Below are 22,171 nucleotides of genomic sequence, written 5' to 3' on the forward strand. Positions count from 1 at the left end.
CAATTTACAAGCATTTAAGTCTTCTTAGATGTGGGTTGTCACAGATGCAGCCAATGTGTCTTCTCTGACTTGAACATCTAGAAATGCATCTACTGACCTACCAGTGACATCAAGATAACGTACGCAATGACTTAATACTTGACACCCACTTGCATTGCATTGGTGCATTCATCAGCCATATATGCAAATTTTTTGAATGTGGTGAGAGAGTTCTTCACTTTTTCAACTGCTGAGTCTTTCACTGTTGCACGACATGCTTCTAACCAGTCAGTTGTTTGGAACCAGTGTCCAACTTCAGGATGAACAAGTGACAATGCACTTAACATTGGCCTCCAGTTTGCAGTGTGTGGTATATCTTGCTTAAATAGAAAGTATAATGCCACAGCCATGTTTGTTCTCATGAACTGTGTTGCGTCTCCAGCATTATTAACAACCTCATTCCTGCATGTTGATGCAGTCCAGAGCCTTGGTGTTTTGCAGCCTTTTCATATAGTTTGTCAGCATTGGCTTTGCTGATCAGTCTGGCAAACCAAACTCCTCCACTTTTACCACTTATAAATTGGGAAGCTTTCGTAAGCTTTTTTGCAAGAGGTGTACCAGTAGCCATCTTTTGTAACTTCAATAAATGGGAAAACTTTGACCGATAAACATCAGGAACTGCCTTTAGGATTTGGAGACACTGTTTCTTCAGTAGGTAGATGAATTTGTGCTTCAAGCTGGTCGGCTGTAGATACATCACTTGGATGTTCAGATGACGTTGATATGTTCTTGGTGTGTTCTTTACGTTGGTTGGTTTTTGTGACACATGAGTAGAAAAATTTTTGCATTGTTTTTTGTCTTTTTGTTTTCACTTTGGCCTGCAACATATAAAAGATATATGAATACATTAAATGTTTTGTTAGGATAATGCAAATTTAACATAAGGATTATACAAATTACACCAAAACACATAACAGTTCTAGATTTCTAAAACAAGTATAGAAAAATTAAAAATGTATTTAATTTAAATTGACTTTTGAAAAGTAAGCAGTCATGAGAGGACCTTCCCTCTTATCCCATGGATCAGTAACTGGTTAAAAGATGGAAAACAAAGGGTAGGAATAAATTATCAGTTCTCGGAATGGAGAGAGAGAAATAGTGGTGTCCCTCAGGGGTCTGTACTGGGACCAATACTGTTCAACATATCCATAAATGATCTGGAAAAATGGGTAAACAGTGAGGAGGCAAAATTTGCAGATGATACAAAATTACTCAAGATAGTTAAATCCAAAGCAGACTGCAAAGATTTACAAAGGGCTCTCACAAAACTGCGTGACTGGGCAACAAAATGGCAGATGAAATTCAGTGTTGATAAATGAAAAGTAATGCACATTGGAACACACAATCTCAAATATACATACAAAATGATGTGGTCTAAGTTAGCTGTTACTACTCAAGAAACAGATCTTGGAGTTATTGTGGATGGTTCTCTGGAAACATCCACTCAATGTACAGTGGTAGTCAAAAAAGTTAACTGAATGTTAAGAACCATTAGGAAAGGGATAGATAACAAGACCGAAATTATCAGAAAGCCACTATATAAATTGATGGTACACTCACATCTTGAATACTGTGTGCAGATCTGGTCACCCCATCCCCAAAAAGATATACTGGAATTGGAAAAGGTACAGAGTAGGGCAACTAAAATGATTAGTGGTATGAAACAGGAGGAGAGATTAAAATGACTGGGACTTTTCAGCTTGGAAAAGAGACAACAAAGTGGGGATATGATAGAGGTCTATAAAATCTTGACTGGTGTGAAGAAAGTGAATAAGGAAATGTTATTTAATCCTTCACATAACACAAGAACTAGGAGTCACCAAATAAAATTAATAGGCAGGAAGTTTAAAAAAAAAACAAAAGGAAATACTTCTTTACACAACGCATAGTCAAACCACGGAACTCTTTGCCAAGGGATGTTGTGAAGGCCAAAACTATAACAGGGTTTAAAAAAAGAACTAGATAAGTTCCAGGAGGATAGCTCCGTCAGTGTCTATTAGCCAGGATGGGAAGGGATGCAACACCATGCTCTGAGTGTCACTAGCCTCTGTTCGCCAGAATGGGACTGGATGACAGGGGATGGATCACATGATGTTTGCATGTTCTGTTCATTCCCTCTGAAGCACCTGACATTGGCCACTGTCGGAAGACAGGATACTGGGCTAGATGGACCATTGGTCTGATCCAGTATGGCCATTCTTATGTAAAAATTAATTATAATAATAAAAGTGTTTAGTTCAGAAACTCCCGAAGATAATGACCTCTCAAAATAGCAACGATGTGAGGATAATGACCTTGGCAAATAATGCATTTTAAAAATCTTGGCCTACTAGGAAATATATAAGTTTCCCAGTCACAAATCTAGCATTCTGGAGCAAAGTCACTAAAACATCGTTCTTATGTTCTTATTTGTTTATTGGGCTGCCATACTGGGTCAGACCAAAGGTCCATCTTGCCCAGTATCCTGTCTTCTGACAGTGGCCAATGCCACAAATGTTTCTTTAATGTGCCCCTCACTTTTCCCCTGTACCCCACTCACCATTGTCCTTGGCCAGTGTAAACTCAGAGGTGCTTTCACATGAGTTCTCCTCCCCACGGGGGGTGGAGGGTGGAGAGAAGAAAGCACCTTGCTCTTTCCTCCAGCCGCTCCCGCTCGCTCTGGCCACTGTTTGTTGTGCCACTGTTCATTCCACTGCTGTGTTGCCAATGGCCCTGCACTGTCACCTACTGCCGCCAGCCACTGTGACCTCTGTGAGTTAGTCTCTTGAGGTTCCACCCAGCTCTCACTGTGGAAAATCATTGCTCGTGCAGGCTGGGCAGTCCCTTCTACAGAAACACTGTTCCACAGCAGGTCTAAGCGCTTAGATCTGATTATCAATGATTTTTGCTCTAGTGGTCATTTAACAAAACAAAAATCTCTGTGGAGCCTAATCAGCTCTATCTTTAAACAATGGAAAGGGACAGGTCAAATAGTACTTGTGACGCTTAGGCAAAACACCTGTCCCCACCCGCTCTCTCTCCAATGGCATCTGGCATCTGAACCCCCTGCTCAGCGAGTGCATTTCAGTTGAGGGTGACTCCCTCAATCAGGAAAGGCTAAGCACAGTTCTGCTGCTCTTTACTCATACAAGAGGGATAACAACATTTCATTACCCTCACTTTGAATACAAAAGTGATTTGTAACCCAACACCAGCAAAATTGATCACTTGGGCAACACAGCTCTGTCTACTGGATACCTAAGCAGAATAGGTGTGTTCATGTAAATACAGTCTGGTCCTGAGGCCTTTTTCCCCAACCCCCTGGCTCAGCAACAGTGGAGAACTCATTTAGACCTTACTTACAAATCATAATTTGAAATTCTTAGGTTGGCCAACATCACCAAAACAAATGTGCCAAAATTGTCATAAAAACAGCTGTGTGAGGAAGCTAGTCTTTGTTCATACTTTTCAAATCTATTATGCTTTCAGGTACAGGTATTTTATCATATACTGTATATACATTTAAAGTGTGTATTAATGTTTCAATTTCAATTCAAATTTCCAACCAATGGCTATATTGGCAACACTGCATATAACTAGTTGACAATTTGGGAGGGGAGGTGTTGGGGAAATTCTGGGGGGGAGTATAGGGAAATCTCTGTGTCCATGAACCACAGGATGGCAGAAACCAGGTAGTCAAGCAGAGGCAAGGAGGAATCCATAGGCTCCAGATGATCTCCCAAGAGACATGGCCTTCCCCTTTGTCACTTCTGCAGTAGAGAAAAAAGCTTGCCCTTCTCCCTGCAAGAATTAGAACTCAAGGCATTTTCATTGCTACATGTGAGTTATTCCCATGTTCGGAGACAAGGGCCCTATTTTATTAACATGCACATTATTATGTACTGTACAAACACCTACTACACACTGAGGTTCAAATTCTCACTCAGTTGCAACACTGGGTATCTATTGAATCCACATTGATTTCAGTGAGGTTGCACTAGTGTAAATTAAAGGAGAATTTGGACCGGAGGCAGAACAACACTCTTAGGTCTATTGTGGATAAATATGACACATCTTAAGAGGGCTTTGAAATCAGGAGAGGATTTGTCAGATAAGGGATATGATAAGGAATATTTTTGGACAGAAATAAAATAAAACTGCCTTATAAAAGGGTAATTGGATGATAAACAGGACAATTTCTTTACAGTTTCAATTAATCTCTGGGTGTTTGTGTGAATGTGGATGAGGTCTCTGTCTACCCATGGGTCTGTGCAGTGGTGTACTGTTGTGTCACATACACACAGGACCATTTGTATGTTAATCTGTGCTATTGAACAGAATGAAGAAAATCCTAACACGTTTGCCAACAAAGGATACATCAGTTCCTGGTTGAAATATTGTCTGATGTGCAGTGACAGTCACAGAATTTGTTTGAACATGCCTGCCCTTGCTGTCAGTTTCTGAAAACCTGGGCCTTGTGCGATATGTTTGTCCTTTGGATGGTGGTTGATAAAGGTAGCATGCAGTTTTCTCTGCAGAAGCTGTGCACACATCCTGTATTTTACATGGTGAAGAAACAATGTTTTCCCACATCCCATATTTCAATTGCAGGCTCTCTCCCCTTTATATCTTGCCCCCCACATGCTGAGCAGCTGTAAAAGTAATTCTTTTACTCTCTCTTCTGATGGACGTACATTATGCACTTGGCTTATGAATAAAAGATCTAGAGCGGAATTTCATAATGCCTGACTATGTATATTTTGATTAATTGTACTTTATGGTATTCAAGCTTTTTGGCTGGAAAGCCCTTTTCTGGGACAAGTCTGCCATTTCATGTTTCTTTATGTAGCTTCTTCAAAGTGAAAGATTTTATGAGGACTTCTCATTCACAAGAATTGCTGAGTTTCAGCAGGTGAGACTTTTACCATATGTAACTCATACTGCTGTATCAATAGGAAACTTATTTCAACTGATTACTGTACCTTTCCTTGTCATATTCAGAACTTGGAGTTCTTTGTCAGTTTCCAAAGCTCCCTGAGTGATGTGAAGACTGCTGAGTGCTAGAAAGTGAGCACTGAGCAGGATGCATTTTATAAACATTTCTAGAACAACTTATTTTATTTAAAGGTACATTACTTTGGAGCAGCTTGGAGTTCACACCTTCAAGTACTCTTTTGCTTCTCTGTGAAAAGAAAATGTCACAGGTTTAGATTGGAGATTTGATTGTAACAGCCAGAGTTTGTCTACTGGAGTTGGTATCTGATTCTCATTTACAGTAGGCTTCTTTATAGTGATCTGGCAGTATAAAGGGGCCTTAAAGTGTACACAAGGCTTTGTGTAAATGTTCCCCAGGAATAGCACGATATGCTGTGATCTGCTTCTCTCTCATAATATAAACAGGGTTGGGTTGGATCAGGATGTAAATACAAACCTGCCAAAGAACACCAAGTACTGCAGGATATGGCGCTTTCCCCTCCCAGTCATTTCTGAATCAGTGATGATGTTAGAGACCACTGTGCTGCTGGAATGTGTTGTCTTTTGGGTATCGCATAAAAATTAGATCCTGATCACTTGTAGTCATCAAAGTTCCCAACTCAAATGTCCCAGCCAAATTTCAACTCAGATTATTATATTCTCCCTCTCAAAATTCTTTCTTAAATTTCAGCTGGGTACTATGTTCTTCACTTCCTATCTTAAACTATTGTGTAGTGTTGCTCTGTGCTGTTAAACAGCTTCCACATTTCACAATGTAGATACATAAATTGATTCCTGTATATAGTTTGTATATTTGTCTTTAAAGCGGTTCTGGGGGATGGAATGTGATATATTTTCTATATATCTATTATGATTGTTATAGATTTAGGCAAATATGTACTCTTTACTTTAAATTGTCAATGTTTCTTTATTAGAGATAGACACCCACAATGTTTGTCTTACACGTTAGTCCCATGAATTGTAGAAAGCCTTAATGTTATTATGCCACTTTGGAAAAAACAATTGCATCTAAATGGTGATGTTTCCAGGAATGATGTCACACCCTTGATTTACCAGATTTGAGCATAGCTTTCCTGTCACTTTGGAAGCTACACTTTATTCCAGGACTAAATTTTCCTTCAGGAGTACTGAAGGTGGTTCTGGTATTAGTTAAAAGGAAGAACATGTTTAATCTTACTTCTTTCGGATAGGTGCTGCATTTCTTCTACATTGGATTTCAGATGAGTTGTGGTTTTACACTGGAGTAACTAAGATCATAACTTTATACCTGACCTTATATATGTATATACCTAATATATATTTTATACCTGACCTTATGTATATGTTACACCAATATTTGACTCAGAGAGTGGGAGTTTTACTCTTTTCAGGCTGCATTTAGTTGAATTTGGCTGACGGCTTGTGCTTGGCTTTGAAGCTTTATGTGATGCTTTACTAAGGAAGCAATTGTACCAAAAGAAATTGCATTCTATTTCAGCATTGAAAAACCCTGTGAAAAGAAACAAGATCTTAGGCTGAATTTATTTCATTTGTTATTTGAAAAGAGTTACTGCATTTCTAAACCTGTTATGACTAAAATTCTAAAGTAATTGTTCTTTTCAAAAGCCAATTCTGATTATAATGTTTCAAAGCTTAGAGCTTAAACACATCAGTGTTACTAATCACGCAATGGTATCATTGCCAGCGTACTTTGTGGGAATGTTTACAGGCACCACCATGCTCTTTACTGGAATCTGTTTATCATTGAGACACTCAGTATAAAGCGAAGTGAGGCAGAGTGAGCCTGAAGCCTCTGCAGTACTTCCAAGACATGCTCTCCCAAAAGCTTGGAATTGGAATTCAGATCTTACTCATGGTAGCATGTTGTGTAGTCACTAGGGGCAAATTTAGCTCTGGTATGTGCAGGCTCAGCTTTTACTGACCAGTGGTGAACTGATCCTAAAACTCCCACCCAGTCTGTAGGCTGCGATTGGCCTCGTCTAAATTAGGATAAAAGATGTGGTGTTAGAACATATAAATTAGCAGGTTCCACCTAACATATCTGAGAACTCTAAAGAGTGTAAACAAGGCACACTGCTTTTAACAGGTCCTAAACTGAGTTAAATCCTACTGGAAGCCTACGCTACCTTGCTTGTACTAGGCTTTTCCAATGTGTTAATTCAGACATGTTAACTAACATGTTCTAACATCACATCTTTAAATCCTAGTCTAGAAAAGGCCTTTGTGATCTTAACATGGCAACTATTAAATTGGGCTAAAAGGACTACAACCAAGTGATGCAAGATTCCCTATCCCTCCTCCTTGTGACGTTCAATTGCATAACCTCCACAGTGTCCCCAGGCCCTGCTGAACTGGAATTAAAAGTCAAATCCAGAAATCTAATTGAGATACTTAACCTGGGAGCCCAACCATTGCCTCCAACTGAAACCATTTTAAGAAAAAATACAGATTTGAATAAATGTTTAGCTCTCCTTTTGAACATCAGGTTTAGATTTCATCATTCATCATTCGCTTTTAAAATCAGAAATTAAATAAATAATTCCCCCCCCCTTTAATTTTGATACATTACAGTAAAGTACATCTTTCAAATCACTGTGTTGGTATTTTCTGTAATAAAATAAAATTATGGATACATTTTCAAAATCTCAGTCTGGCCTCTGAAATTGCAGGCACAACTTTGAATGAGCAATTTTTCATTACCCCATTTTTGCAAGCACAAAACCTCAGATTGAGTACGCAAATTAGTTTTGAATGCCCCAAAACAGGTATAGACAACTAAACCATGCAAAAACACAGTGATGAAAATGGAGTTGTGCTTAAAACTGTGCCTTTGGTTTTTGAAACTAAGACTCTTATGTGATTATTATACTTTCAGAGAATTTTGCATAGCATTTGTTTTTGGGTAAAGATGATGTGAAAGGCATAGGATCTGCCTTTCAATGCATATATAATTTCAGGGTGATGTTTGTTGTAAACAGTTACGACATGTACAATTATGGCTTTGATTTAATAAAGCATTTAAGCGTGTGCTTAAGACCTATTGACTTAACTTTAAGCATGTGTTTAATACTTTGCTGAATAGGAATGGACTTGAATATGTGTTTTCTGATTGGGGACCTATATAATTAGAAGTACAGCATTCCATAAAAAAGTTGTTTCCCTAACAATGTATAATTGGTATTTTCTTTGAATTTATGACTTAATTTGAATAGCTAAAGACAAAAAGCAAAAATAGTTCACACAACAATGGTTCCTGGATAAAAGTTGAAAGCTAGCTAAAGATGTAGAATTACAGCCATCATGTTCTTAAATAATTTAACTGTAATTATATCTACAAACCATAAGGTGGAGCTGTAAGCATGCTAAAAATATACTGTAGGTTAGTCTTGCACATGAACAAAGTTATTGAAGCTACAACAGGTTAATGTGTTTGTTGAAGAGGCTGAATTAAATAGAAATAAGCAATGAGAAGTTTATTAATGTGCTGACTGTGTAAAGTGACCTGGACATTATTAGCAGGGTGGTAATAAAATTAGGCATTATACATGGAGATACTTGTATTTTGCAACAAATTAAAGATTAAAAAGGTTTAAAATGTGAATTAAAAGTTGTGTATGCCTGGCTGAAATCAGTGTTTAAGTACTGCAGAATGCCTGATTGATATGAATTCGATATATTGGTTGGCACACGATTTTGATCGTGTTTAAATATACTGAGGATGATGCTGATGTGACCTACACTGTTGTAAATCGTAACTTCAGTGGAAGCCAATGGAGTTACACTGGCGTGAGATCAGAATCTGCCTCATAATATAGGAAGTAAAATATTTCTTAAGTTATAAGTTCACTTGTCATTTCAGGCATATTTATGAGTTGAGAAGTTTATTAATTTTGTCGAAAGGCTTGTCTAGATTGGGAAAGTGAGCAGTGTTTGAAAATGTTTCAGCTAATATGTGTTAATTAACATATTGTATACCATTTAGCACATATAGTAGACAAAGACAGCAGTGTTTAAAAATGTGTTACGTGGTCACGGTCAATTCTAGGGTCTAGGAAGGGCCAAATAGAAACTATCATAGATGAACTATTGGAAAACAGTCTTTCAAGATTCTCCCCTGCCTTGCTGTTGACAGTTCTACAAAGGTGTGACTCCACTGACTTCAGTGGAGTTAATGCCTATTTACACCATCACAGGTGAGAGCAGAATAAGGCCTTCAGCTTTTCAGAATGGCGCATATTACATTTATCGCATTGCCTGAAGGTCTACTCAAAACTATAATGGCCCAATAAAGCTGATGTACCAGTAAAATACAGCTTAATTAACACATATTCGCTAAAATGTTTTCAAACATTGCTCATTTTTACAACCTTACAAGCCCTTTGACAAATCCCCATGGTTATTTTTAACTCCTGTGTTAGAAATCCCCTACAAATTAGTTTAACTATGAAATTACAGTTCTATGGCAAAATTGTGCTCCTATTCTGATTATTTTTTTAAAAACTTGCTTCTCTCTTGCATATTCCACAATATTTTTATAAATGGTCCCAGTAAGTTCTGCGTCAGGGAATTGAAAGATGAATTAACCTACTGTGGTAAAATATAGAAAAGTTCATTTTGAGTCTTTACACGTTCGATCATTTGCTCTATGTATCTGTGTTTCCCTGAGTAAAATCACATTTGGTTCTGTGCTATATAGGTGCATTAATTTTTGTGTTGTAGGAGAAATATATGTAATGCTAAAAGATTAATGGAAAAAACCCTATGCTTAGAACAGGAAAGAACTTTATTTGAACTTAAAAAACAGAAGTCTGCAAAAGAAGCAGCAATTGGAATCTCTCTGTCCATCCAGAGGATTAAATGGAAAGTCATAGTTCAACCTTCCCTGGAGGAGCCTCTAGCTGCTTTGGGAATAGCTGTCTGTGGCAGCATTGGACAGTGCTGCTGCTTCTGTAACTTGTTAAAAAATAAACAAAAGGAAAATGAACCAGAAAGTGCCCCTCTAGGTTCTTCTGTTTTCTCAAAGCCATATTCCTTTAAGATGATGTAATAGTCATTTCCCTGGATGGTTTCTTCCCTGCACTGCTGAAACAACAGCATCTGAACTGCACTGGGAACTGTGGAACCACCCAGCTCAGCAGCCAGAGCAGCAGCTCGGGCAGCAAGAGCAGACCAAGCAGCTACCCTGGGCATCCTTTCAAACGGCTGCAGGCTTGTCTTCTCTTTCCCTTGCTGGGAACATGGGAGCTTCTTTGCCCTTCCTGCCAGGCAGGATAACACTTTGGGAACCCACTGAAATATGTCCGTTCTTTTATCAGATTCTGGGGTTTCTGCAAGTCATCTAAACCAAGGTCCTTTCTGAAACTCTCTTTCTTTTAAGGATCCTGATTGGGATTTATTTTGTTTTTTTCCATCTCAGATATTGCTATATAGATTGGTTTTTCATCGTTACCCATCCCGGTTAACTTTCCTGTGACTCAGTTTAACTCTTGAGATCTACATGGATGGCTATTCTTAAAAGCACTTTTCTTACCTTTTCTGTCCCTTTCTGGGGTTGGATTTGATATTAACTGGACTCAGTGTGCCTGTGTGTGTTCTGATTGGTCTGAAAATTTTCTTTCTTTCACAAGAACTATACATTAACTGTAACCAAGGTAAGACTTGATGCTCTCTCATTCTCTCATCTGTAAAGGCTCTAAATTAGACACTTGTTTAAAGTTGAGGTATGTATTTTCTTTTTAACAAAATGTTGCCATATGTATCCCCTCCCCCAAATATGTTAATTATTGCTTGGGGAGAAAAAAAACTTGCCAAAAAATTTATTTAGCAAAAGATCTTGATTTTTCTCTCCTGTAATCAGTACTAGAGGGGGCTTTGTGAACTGACCTAATTCCCTCTATTTTTACTTTTACGATGCTTAGGGAAATAATTGTCTTATTTTGTTTCCCCCCTTCAACAGACCTGGGAATAATCGTAGGCTTGGCTTGATCTTGATTTTTGGGACTTTGTTGGAAGATCTGATTGCATTTCATGAAGTTATTGCTCTCCATCCACTGTTTAGGTTTTAAGCTGCTTTGCCAGCTTCCGTGACATAGTCATTTCTGGACAATTCTGATTTTTTTAATATACTAACTTTTTGTCCCCCACCCCTTCTTAAATATTATGAGCCCTTTTGGGGGTCTGGTGGAGGAGCTTCATTCTACTCTTTGATGTGATTGATAGTCCTGCCATTCCTTGTGGCTGATTTTTGTTTTAAAATACAATGGCTTTGAGTGGAAACTGCAGGACTTACCTCCCTCCTAGAGAACAAGGGGCTGGTCTACATTCCTTCCCAGAGGTGGTGGAGCTAAACGTAGGTGGTCAAGTATACTTCACTCGCCATTCCACCTTGGTGGGCATCCCCCACTCATTGCTGTGGAAAATGTTCACCCCCAAGAGAGACACAACCAGTGATCTAGCTAAGGACTCCAAGGGAAGGTTCTTCATTGATAGAGATGGTTTCCTCTTCCGCTACATTCTGGACTATCTCAGGGACAAGCAAGTGGTCCTGCCTGATCACTTCCCAGAAAAGGGAAGGCTTAAAAGGGAAGCTGAATATTTTCAGCTCCCAGACTTGGTCAAACTCCTAACTCCTGATGATGTCAAGCAAAGCCCCGATGACTATTGCCACAGCGACTATGAGGAGGTCTCCCAAGGCAGTGATACAAGAATATGCCCCCCATCATCGCTCTTACCTTCAGATCGAAAATGGGGTTTCATTACCATTGGGTACAGGGGGTCGTGCACCATGGGCAGAGAGAGCCAAGCTGATGCCAAGTTCAGGAGAGTCCCGAGGATTTTGGTTTGTGGAAGGATTGCTCTAGTCAAAGAGGTCTTTGGAGAAAGTTTGAATGAGAGTAGAGACCCAGACAGGGCACCGGAAAGATACACCTCCAGGTTCTATCTCAAGTTCAAGCACCTGGAGAGGGCTTTTGACATGTTGTCAGAATGTGGATTCCACATGGTGGCCTGCAATTCCTCAGTGACGGCTTCTTTTGTCAATCAGTACACAGATGATAAAGTCTGGTCCAGCTACACTGAATATGTCTTCTACCGTAAGTACAAGAGATTTGTAGGGAAATAATAATTATCTGGTTAAAGCCTGTCTTATTTGGTGTGCATTTCATTTTCAGAGCACTAGCAAGTTTGATTTCATTTTCTCTGCAGCTGATGGGAGTTCTCTTCTGATAAAACAGAATCCAAGGGGATATGCTTTAGTTTAAGCTTTTAAAATGTAAATTAACATTGAACTCAATGGTGTGGTCTTGGCTAGGTGGCAGCACAGACTGCCAAAAGCACCTTTTCTCCCCACAACCGAAAGGTGTTGCTATCTGAGGCTTTGTGAATCAGCCATTTGACTGCCTTACACATTGCCTGAGTACTCCCTGGATGTAATGTAAGCCTTGCAAACACACTGTAGATTTAATTACAGAAAATCTTCAAATGAGATTCAATATACAAAGGTAATAGATGTTTGATAATAAGCACATTCAGCCAAGCCATCTGTCAACAAGGCTTACACACACACATGCAGGGAGGAGGGAAAAAGTGCAGTCGTGCTGGCTCCTTTTCAACAGGGATCTTTTTCAGAACCAACTTATGTTCTTTAAAATAAGGATTCAGTGGATAGATAGGCAGGTGGCTACATGCTATTATGAAACACGTTATGAAAATCAGACCCTTCCTAACTAGATGGATATGTCCTGCTAACTGGAATCACATCAGATCACATACTGTTGTACTAATTTTGATCTGATAGCTCTAGCAGGCTCATTAACTTCCTAAATTGATATTCAGCCAGGGACACTGTTACCAATGGTAACATCAGGGTAATTTTGATTCCATAATCCTGTATCAGAAAATCATTCCACAACTCTGGGACTTAAATATTCTAGGAGTGGGTTAGGCTAAGGTAAAGGAGAGAATGTTTCCCTAGTCCCTTTGCACAAATGGATTTTATCATCTTTCAAAGATCATGTGTTGGGCAGAGGGATAGAAAGGTGAATAACAGCTACTTGTCTGACCTGCTACGCTGTATAACTACCGTAGTCATTATATCCCCAGTACCATGAAGAGTTGACTTTGCTGAAAGTTGCCCAGAACTTGAGTAATTTATTGACATGTAATAAACTACAGTGCAACACTAGGTTGAGTACCACCTACTGTTACTGAGCTCAACAGGCAGCCGAAATCTGCTCATGTAATAGTGCTTAAGTTAACGTTCCAAAAAAGCCTTCTGTATTTTTGATATGCATTGATTTATTGAAAATTAGTTTTATATCAGGACTTCTTTGTAAAATACTTCAGAGGTCTTGGATCAGCTCAAACTCAGGCTGAGCTGGATGATTTATATTACTAGGTTTCTAATATCTGAAATCAATATCTGACATGAAGTTACAGTAAAATTAGTGTGATTCCAGAAATGTATGGTAGTAAATCATATTTAAATTTTAAAAACATCAGAAAAATGTATAAGCTTGCTGGAATTTTACCAACTATTTTAAAAACGGAAGCAGGACCAAAATAATGTTATGTTAATTAGCAAATAGAGATCACTGATATCGTTTATTCATATTCTTCAGAACTTTATGCTTCATAGACTGTGCTAGGTATTGGCCTTCTTTTTGTGATGATTAGTGATGATGCTTAGATACCACAGTGATAAGGGCCTTAGAAATATCTGTGAGCAAAAAGAGAGTGTGAGTGTGTGTAATGAGCTTGATCTAACCTCGCTTCCCTAGGCCATCAATACAGGCCTGAGCCAAACCTATTGAAGTCCCTGGAAAGACTGTCATTGAATTCAGTAGGATTTGTGTCTGATCCTCTCTGAACACACTTCAATTTTGTGGATATTTGAAATTCTAACCTAGATCCAGACGTGCATTTTTCAAATGGTCCCTATCTGTGTAATGGGCCAAACCAATGACCATGATGCAAACTCATCCTACTCAATCTAGATCCAATTCAGACTGTTGTGACTAGTTTGTTTCCAGTTACTGTAACAATTGCCATTGTTGAATTGCAGGGATTTTACAGAGGCAATACATACAGATTATGTATAGAGTGGAAAAAACCCTTTCACATCTAATCTCCAAAAGTCATTTTTTGAAAGCTTTGAAGACCAGTAAAATTGACAGCTGGCTTTCTAGTGGGACATTACAACTTCTGTGCAGCTGCTTAGCCATAATTATTTCATTAGAAGCTGCCAACTGTGCCTATATAAACATTAATTAATCAAGCTGTTGTGCTCAGGTTAATGGGCCGAAACGATGGGAGGTGCTCTAAGGCAACTAGTTACTGTAGTTATTTGCTAAGATATTCTTAGCAGAGCAGCTTAACTACCTCCTGTGAAAATGTAAAGCTCAGATACTCCTCGGAGGTGGGGAATGGACATGAAAGATGTTCATTTTTAAAAGAAAGAAGAATGGAGGGAAAAACCATGTTGGTCTCTGATAATGTATGTTCCAAATGCTTGGAATCTGAAAGCCCATAGCTGGCATGCAGATAAAGAATATCATGCATGTGGAAATTAATCCATTTGAAAGTAATGAGATGGACTGAAGACAAATAAGCAAAGTGGAAGTTTTCCAAATAAGCTAATAGCTACAGACTGTGCAGTCAACAAAACATAACGTTAATACTAAGGAACATGTATGCATATGTAGGTGCCATTAAGGCTAATGGGAGATTAATGTTCACAATGGGTGAAATTTAACCAGAATTTCAGGGGCCACAGAAAGTAACCAACACTGCAAACATGTTGCTGAGAAGGGCTGCAGAGCAAGCACACAGAATGACTGTGCAACCTCCCTCCCCCTTGTGTGCAGTGCAGCTGGGCTCCACTCCAGTTTCAAATGGGCCAGTGCAAAGGGGAATTTGGAGACAAGCTATGTTTGTACAGTGGGTCCACAGTTAAACAGATCCAGGGACTGCAGTATTTGTGTAGGGAGCAAACAATTCCTTCTCAGAGGTGGGACAGTAGTTGAGGATCAAGGACAGATTTCTTTTCTCCTACTCTATCCCCTAGTTTTCCTGTGCTAAGGCTGTTTAAGCAGAGTTTATATTGGCGAAGGGTGAATTTGATCCAGTGAGAAGAGTGTCAACCTTTGATGTGCTTTCTCTACTACTACTTTAAGTACAGATAGTCCTGAATTAACACCTTACATCCAAACACCCTGATCTTTTAGTGTTCACTCTCTGCACTTGGATATTCCTTTTTGAAATGTTTTCAATCTTTGTCATAAACGGAACCAAAAGCTTGGGTTTGGATATCCCTTAAACTTTGGTGTGTTTTGAAATCTGGAATTGGGTCAGAATTTTGTGGCTTGAGTCCCTCTAATTTTAAGGCAATATGCACATACAGACTTCCCCCCTCTTATTTTAGGAGCAGATTACAAAGTAAATCTTTCCACTTGATTCCAAAATTATACCCTTGCCAGAGCAGTTGGCTTGGGTCTCACACAAAAATATCTGTGAGTTCTTAAACTGGATGTAGGAGAGAAGAGGTTGGAAAACTGAAAAGCCCCAGTTTTAAACATTAGCTCAGTGGCTCCCAATTTGTGTGTGTGCATTTGTATACCACAGTGGTTCGGCAGTACAGGGCAGAGGAGAATAGCAATGTGAAGCGGGTTGGAGAAAGCTACACAACTCATAGCCATTCTGCTCCCACTGCAAACAAGTCTGCTGCTGTAAGTAAAGTAGTAGGTGGTTTCCTTAAAGCCACTGACACTCACCTTCTCTCTCTGCTTCTCGGTGGCCTCTCATGGCTGTGGGAGCAGCTCACATGCATATAGCTGCAAGTCTAGACTGTAGCCTGCCATTCTAAGCTCCTGTTCTCCGCTCTTGCAGCTCTCATTATAGCTGTGGGTGACACCAACTAATAACCTGATACACACCCCAAATAAGAGGTAGCTTTCTGTTGAGTTGGAGGAGGAGTAGAGAGTCAATGAGAAAGAAAAACACAAAAAACTGATAGGGAAAAGAAGAGAAAATACAGAAAAGAATTGGGGAGAGAGAGCAAATGAACAGACAGAAGAAGAGACAGTAACAGCTGTGCCAAAATGTGGTGGAAGGGGACTTGGTGAGGGTGCCCATCCACCAGTGTATTCTAATGATTTTCCAACAAGAAAAGGTTGGGGGAGCCACTGAACTAGATTAGATTATTGTCCACGTAATGAGTGCAGAGATACATGCAAATAAATTATTCTTCAAGCCATTTTCCAAAATCTAAGCAAGCATGAAAGTTACTTTTAAATTTGAGGAAATTATGTACATTTCCCTAAGCCTGGCCTTGAGTAGGCCACTTCATAGTCATGCACGCAGAGCATCTCAAGTAGCTGTAATGTTCAAAGGAAACTTTGAAACATCCATGGCAATATGACTGTAGGTAGAAAATTAATTGACAGGATTCTTGCTCCTTAAAGACATGCTGTGCCACCACTCATTATGGCAGGAGTCGTAGACTTTGGCCCCATTCTCACCTTATCCTTTTAACAAAATGATGTTTGTTGGGGGATTTTTCTACTTTGATCATAGCAGTTTGGTATAAAGAGATGGTTGTGGGGTATTTTCAAATTATCTTCAGTTTAATGATCATATCCTATTAAGTGGGGTTGGATGGGGGAAGAAGTAAAGTAATTGGTATCCACTTAGAATTTAGCTGATGGCCTTTAACTGAAAGTGCAAATATCACATATATATGCACTGCATGCATCCGATGAAGTGAGCTGTAGCTCACGAAAGCTTATGCTCAAATAAATTTGTTAGTCTCTAAGGTGTCACAAGTACTCCTTTTCTTTTTATGGTCTGTATGGTATTCATATGGCATATTTTACCCGAGATTCATGTAACCAGCTGCAGCAGCAGGTCAGTGTTTTCATGTGAATACAGCTGAAAGAGCATTTAATTAGTGTGTGTGTGTGTGTGTGTGTGTGTGTGTGTGTGTGTACACATACATACTATAAATAACTTGAGCCTCAAGGCAGAAGTTTGACAGACAAAATTCAATGCAAATGTATTTTGAAATCCACAAGATGTAAAACCACATGGATTAGGCATAGAAGAAAAGGCTATTAAATTATCTTATCCATCTTTCTGCCTCTTCAAATTGTTCTCTTTATATTGTTCTCTAGCATATTTTCTAGTATTTTCTTCAGTCTAATTTTAAATGGCTTGAGTGAAGAGGATCAAAATGACCAGAAAAATAACTAAATGAAACCAGGCCCTAAAAATGATTCAATCTTCAGTTCCTGCTGATGTGAGATGTTCAACGCCCCCATCCGCCCACTGTGTTGCCTTCAGTTCATCATCATCATTATCTGTGCTTCTTATTCTACTGCTGGGTGAAAAGCTTATTCAGCAGTGTTCCTTGTCCATCATGCTGAATAAGAGGCTTGTCTGAAGTCTCAGTAGGCTTCACTTTCACACCTTGATGAGGGTGTGATTCTGCTTATGTTACCACCAAATCAGGAGGTTTCAAGAGGCACTGTGTCAAAGGCTCAGAGGCACTGTGTCAAATTTGGGTGAAGGACAAATTGTGTCCGACTTCTTATCTAGACTGAATAGGGTGATCTTGATTTTACCATCATGGAACAGTTTGGTTAGAGTCAGCCCACTGATCAGAAGTTTGATTATTTAGATGTTGATACGTAACCTGAATAATCTCGTTATTCTAATCTGATTATAAACAAATTGACCTAAAGATTTAGGTTAAGGTCTCATCTCAGCAGTTACGTGAAACAAACCCTTAAAAAGTGGTTTTGCTGGTTTTAAGGAGTCTAACTTCATTGTTTTGTCTTCATCCTTCTCCGGTCATATTAAACTACATATAGCTATTGTTGTTCGGGAGATTTAAAGCAGGAGATGGCACTGTTGGTGCAGGGATGAAAGTAACATAAGAGAGATACCAGTGTGGGATGCCGGAAGGGGCAGGGCCTCAGGTAGAAGGGGTGGGGACTGGGCTCAGCCTCCCCCAGCCAGCCCATCCACGCTGCCTGGCCCACGCCGCCCAGGGCTCCGGCAGCGATTTAAAGGGCCCAGGACTCCAGCTGCTGCCACAGTAGCGGCGGCTGGGAGCCGTGGGCCCTTTTAAATCACCAGGCCCTGGGGCAGCTGCCCCCTTTTGCCTCCCCCCACAGTCGACAGCCCTGAGGGGGGCAAGAGGGGCAACGATGTTAAAGTACTGCCATGGCAGTGCTTTAAGGAGAGTCCTTAAAGAGCTGCCGTGGCAGCGCTTCAACATCACTGCCCCTTTTGCCATCCCCTGTCGGCGGCCCCTGTCGGCCACTTCTTGCTGGTACGCTGTACTGGCCTACTTTCACTCCTGAATTGGTGCCTTTCTAGATACACAGTACTCACTGTGAGGAGTAGTTATCTTAAATCTCACCTTGGATATGCCCTGTGTAGGCTTGCACGTTTAGTATAAATATGTAGACCTATCATGGTGCTGTAATTAAAAATACCGTTTAATTCCTGGTCCAAAATTATTCCACATTGGGGAATGTAATTTGTACCGACCTCCTTCAGTGTCAGGCTGATTTCTGTGTGAATTCACTATAAGCAAAGGCACTCAATATTGTTACCTAGCTCTCTGTTGGGGAAGAAGAGCTCTGAGTTATAGTTAAGGCCCTACCAAATTCACGGCCGTGAACAATTCATCACAGACTGTGAAGTCTGGTCCCCGTCCCCCCTGCTTAGAGACACACACACACTAATTAAATGCTCTTTCAGCTGTATTCACATGAAAACACTGACCTGCTGCTGCAGCTGGTTACATGAATCTCAGGTAAAATATGCCATATGAATACCATATAGACTATAAAAAGAAAAGGAGTACTTGTGGCACCTTAGAGACTAACAAATTTATTTGAGCCTAAGCTACAGCTCACTTCATCGGATGCATGATGTTATTGTAGGGGGTCGCATTATTGCCACCCTTACTTCTGTGCTGCTCCCTTCAGAGCTGGGTGGCCGGAGAGTGGCGGCTGCTGGCTGACGGCCCAGCTCTGAAGGCAGCAGCGCAGAAGTAAGGGTGGCAAGACCATACCGTGGGGGAGGTTTAGGTTGCAGTGGGGGAGGTTTAGGTTGGATATTAGGAAAAACTTTTTCACTAGGAGGGTGGTGAAACACTGGAATGTGTTACCTAGGGAGGTGGTGGAATCTCCTTCCTTAGAAGTTTTTAAGGTCAGGCTTGACAAAGCCTGGGATGATTTAGGTGGGGATCGGTCCTGCTTTGAGCAGGGGGTTGGACTAGATGACCTCCTGAGCTCCCTTCCAACCCTGATGTTCTATGATTCTATGATACCCTTGCCTCACTTCTGCGCTGCTGCTGGCGGCGGCAGCACGGCCTTCAGAGCTGGGTTCCTGGCTCGCAGCCTCCGCTCTCTGGCCGCCCAGCTCTGAAGGCAGCTCGGCCGCCAGCAGCAAGGGTGGCAGTACCGTAACCCCACCCTACAAGAACCTTGTGACCTCCCGCCCCCACACTCCCACCCTCTTTGGTTCAGAACCCCTGCAGTTACAACACTGAAATTTCAGATTTAAATAGCTTAAATCATGAAATTTACAATTTTTAAAATCCTAGGACTATGAAATTGACCAAAATGGACTGTGAATTTGGTAGGGCCCTCATTATAGTTAGTACTCTTGTGGAGTCCCACTGGCAGCGGCTGCATCCTTTTGCTGACTTTCTGCTGGTCACTCAAACCTTCTGTCACTTGGGCTTTCTAACTCTGAGTGGTAATTTGCCTGATTGTGTTGGGTCATATTGTGCCATCAGCTTTTAAGCAGAATAGGCCAATGATGAAATCTTAAAAGTAGGGGTCATGATCTCTATGGAAAAATCACATAGAATTTAACAAATGTAAACACAATAGGATTGTATGGTAATGTATTTTTTCTAGAAATTACTCTACAGATCTAAAGAATTTAATAAAGGGTGATCACCTCTCTATAGGTATTTTAACCATCCTATAAAATGGGTATGGTTCTTTATGAATCCCTGTAGAATGGTTTAAGGAATGTTTAAAAAAGTTATAATTCTCTAATAAATTTTTTAGGGGCTTTTCCATGAAATGATCTGGTCCTTTCTAATCTGAAAAGGGACTATGTAAAAATGGCACCTTATGTAGTGCTATGGATCTGCTGTGTATCCCAGCTCACATTGGCTTACTTTAGTGACAAAACATTTTTACTACTCTTTTCTTTTTGTTAGCGCTGCAGATCCACAACAACTTGAGGAATGTGAGCTGAATTCTCTTCTGGCTTGGGTAGCATCAACAGAAATGTTAACTGAACTTTAAGGACCTAATCCAAATGCCAGTGAAGTTAATGGAAAGTCTCCTATTGAATTCAGTGGCATATATGCAAAGCAAAATTTTGCCTTCAGTTATGCCTGTGAAGCCTGTTTTCTGCAGTGGGGTTAACAGGTATAATTAAGGACAGAATCTGATTTGCAGAATCTTTATTGCTGCTGCTCATGTACAAGCCACAAATAATTTGGTTTGACTTCCAGTGCCCATTTTGAGTTTACAGGACTGACAGTTAACCCCCCCCCATCATTTTAATAGTAAACTAATCACATTTGATCTGGATGTTATTGAGAGGGACTAACCGTGGGACCTCAACAATGCCTGTTTCACAGATTCACTTTTGAGTTTAGAATTGCATTGTAATTTATATAATATATGTAATAGTTCTCTGGGGAGTTTTAGTACCAAACTCCCTGGAAAAGACGTGGAAGAAAGGAACCCTAACACTGAACTCTCTGAAGATACTGTGGGAGGAAAAATTCCAGTTGCTAGGTTCCCTGAAGAGAATAGAATTATAGAAATTAGAAATGGAAGTGTTTGACTGTCATTTTATATGTTCTCTGAGGACCAGTTCAAAATTTTTCTCAACAGTCTGTTCTCTGGTGCTTTTTCCAGTCTGATGACTTCAGATTTTTTTTTAAAAAAAGTTGGCTGGCATGTAGCTGTGGTTCTTTAAGAGAGACAAAATAGGAAAGAATAAAAGAGCAAGTATGAGAGAGCACAGTGAAGCTACTTATTTTAATTAGATTTTAACAAACTTACGAAAATATATAGACAAATGTTTCACTGTGGCAATTGTTTTTCAGTTATTCTGGAATGGTTGGAATTTTAAACAGCAGCATTTTCCTCCACTTCTCATTTTTGCAGCTTTTCAAAGGCTAAGGTAATGTATGGCACATTTGGAAACTGGAAGCACAATTTAAATTGCATGTTCAGACTGAATTAAAGTAACCTTTTATGAATCTTACCATAAAGCGTATTCTTCTTGGTAAAGAAGGAAAATAGTCATTGAGTGGGTTAGAGTTGGTGGAATGATTTAAATTGTCTCTAAAAATGAAGTGGGGAATGAGTATGCCATGCTGAAGAACATTACATGAGTGATTTTTGCCTTATCGCTTTCAGAGGATGTGAACAGGTTTAATATAGGGATAAAAATAAACAAAATTGAAGACAAATACTAAGCCATATCACGCTATCTATTTTAAGCAAATTTTCCTATTAAAATCATATGCGTTAAATCAATGTATTACACATATAGTGAGCCATATTGTGCTATTATGACTCATTAAAAATAGTCCTACTTAAAAACTTATGTTCCAATATGGCCCACTGTTTGCCTGATTTTTAGAGTTGCTGAGCACCTTCTAGTTCCCAATGAAATCAAACACACAAACTCTGTCAAGTAAAATGTAAAAGTATAATAAGGAAGGCCAAGAAAGAATTTGAGGAGCAGCTTGCTGAAGATGCAAAAAAACTAATAATAAACAGGTTTTTAAGTACATCAGAAGCAGGAAGTCTGCCAAAGAGGCCGTGGGGCCACTAGATGACAAAGGTGTCAAAGGAGCATGCAAGGAAGACAAAGCTATTACAGAGACGCTAAATGAATTCTTTGCATCCGTCGTCACTGCAGAGGATGTGGGGGGAACACCCACATCAGAGCTATTCTTTTTGGGTGACAGATTTGAAGTACTGTCCCAGATTGATGTATTAGTAGAGGAGGTATTGAACAAATTGACAAACTAAATAGTAATAAGTCACCAGGACCAGATGGTATTCACCTAAGGGCTCTGAAGGAACTCAGTTATGAAATTGCAGAG

The 22,171-nt window shown here is 39.7% G+C and overlaps 1 protein-coding gene across 1 annotated transcript in view; it reads left to right on the forward strand.

The window, feature by feature from the left end:
* The first annotated feature begins 10,127 nt into the window (after positions 1–10,127).
* Positions 10,128–22,171, forward strand: part of KCTD16 (potassium channel tetramerization domain containing 16) — a 157,533-nt gene continuing 145,489 nt past the window's right edge. The window contains exons 1-2 of the mRNA XM_073355719.1: positions 10,128–10,664; positions 10,970–12,104. Of these exons, the coding sequence (XP_073211820.1) occupies positions 11,273–12,104 (832 nt within the window). The 5' untranslated portion in view covers positions 10,128–10,664; positions 10,970–11,272. The remainder of the gene's footprint in view (positions 10,665–10,969; positions 12,105–22,171) is intronic.

This window comes from Lepidochelys kempii, chromosome 8, assembly GCF_965140265.1.
Source record: "Lepidochelys kempii isolate rLepKem1 chromosome 8, rLepKem1.hap2, whole genome shotgun sequence".
Lineage (NCBI taxonomy): Eukaryota > Metazoa > Chordata > Testudines > Cheloniidae > Lepidochelys > Lepidochelys kempii.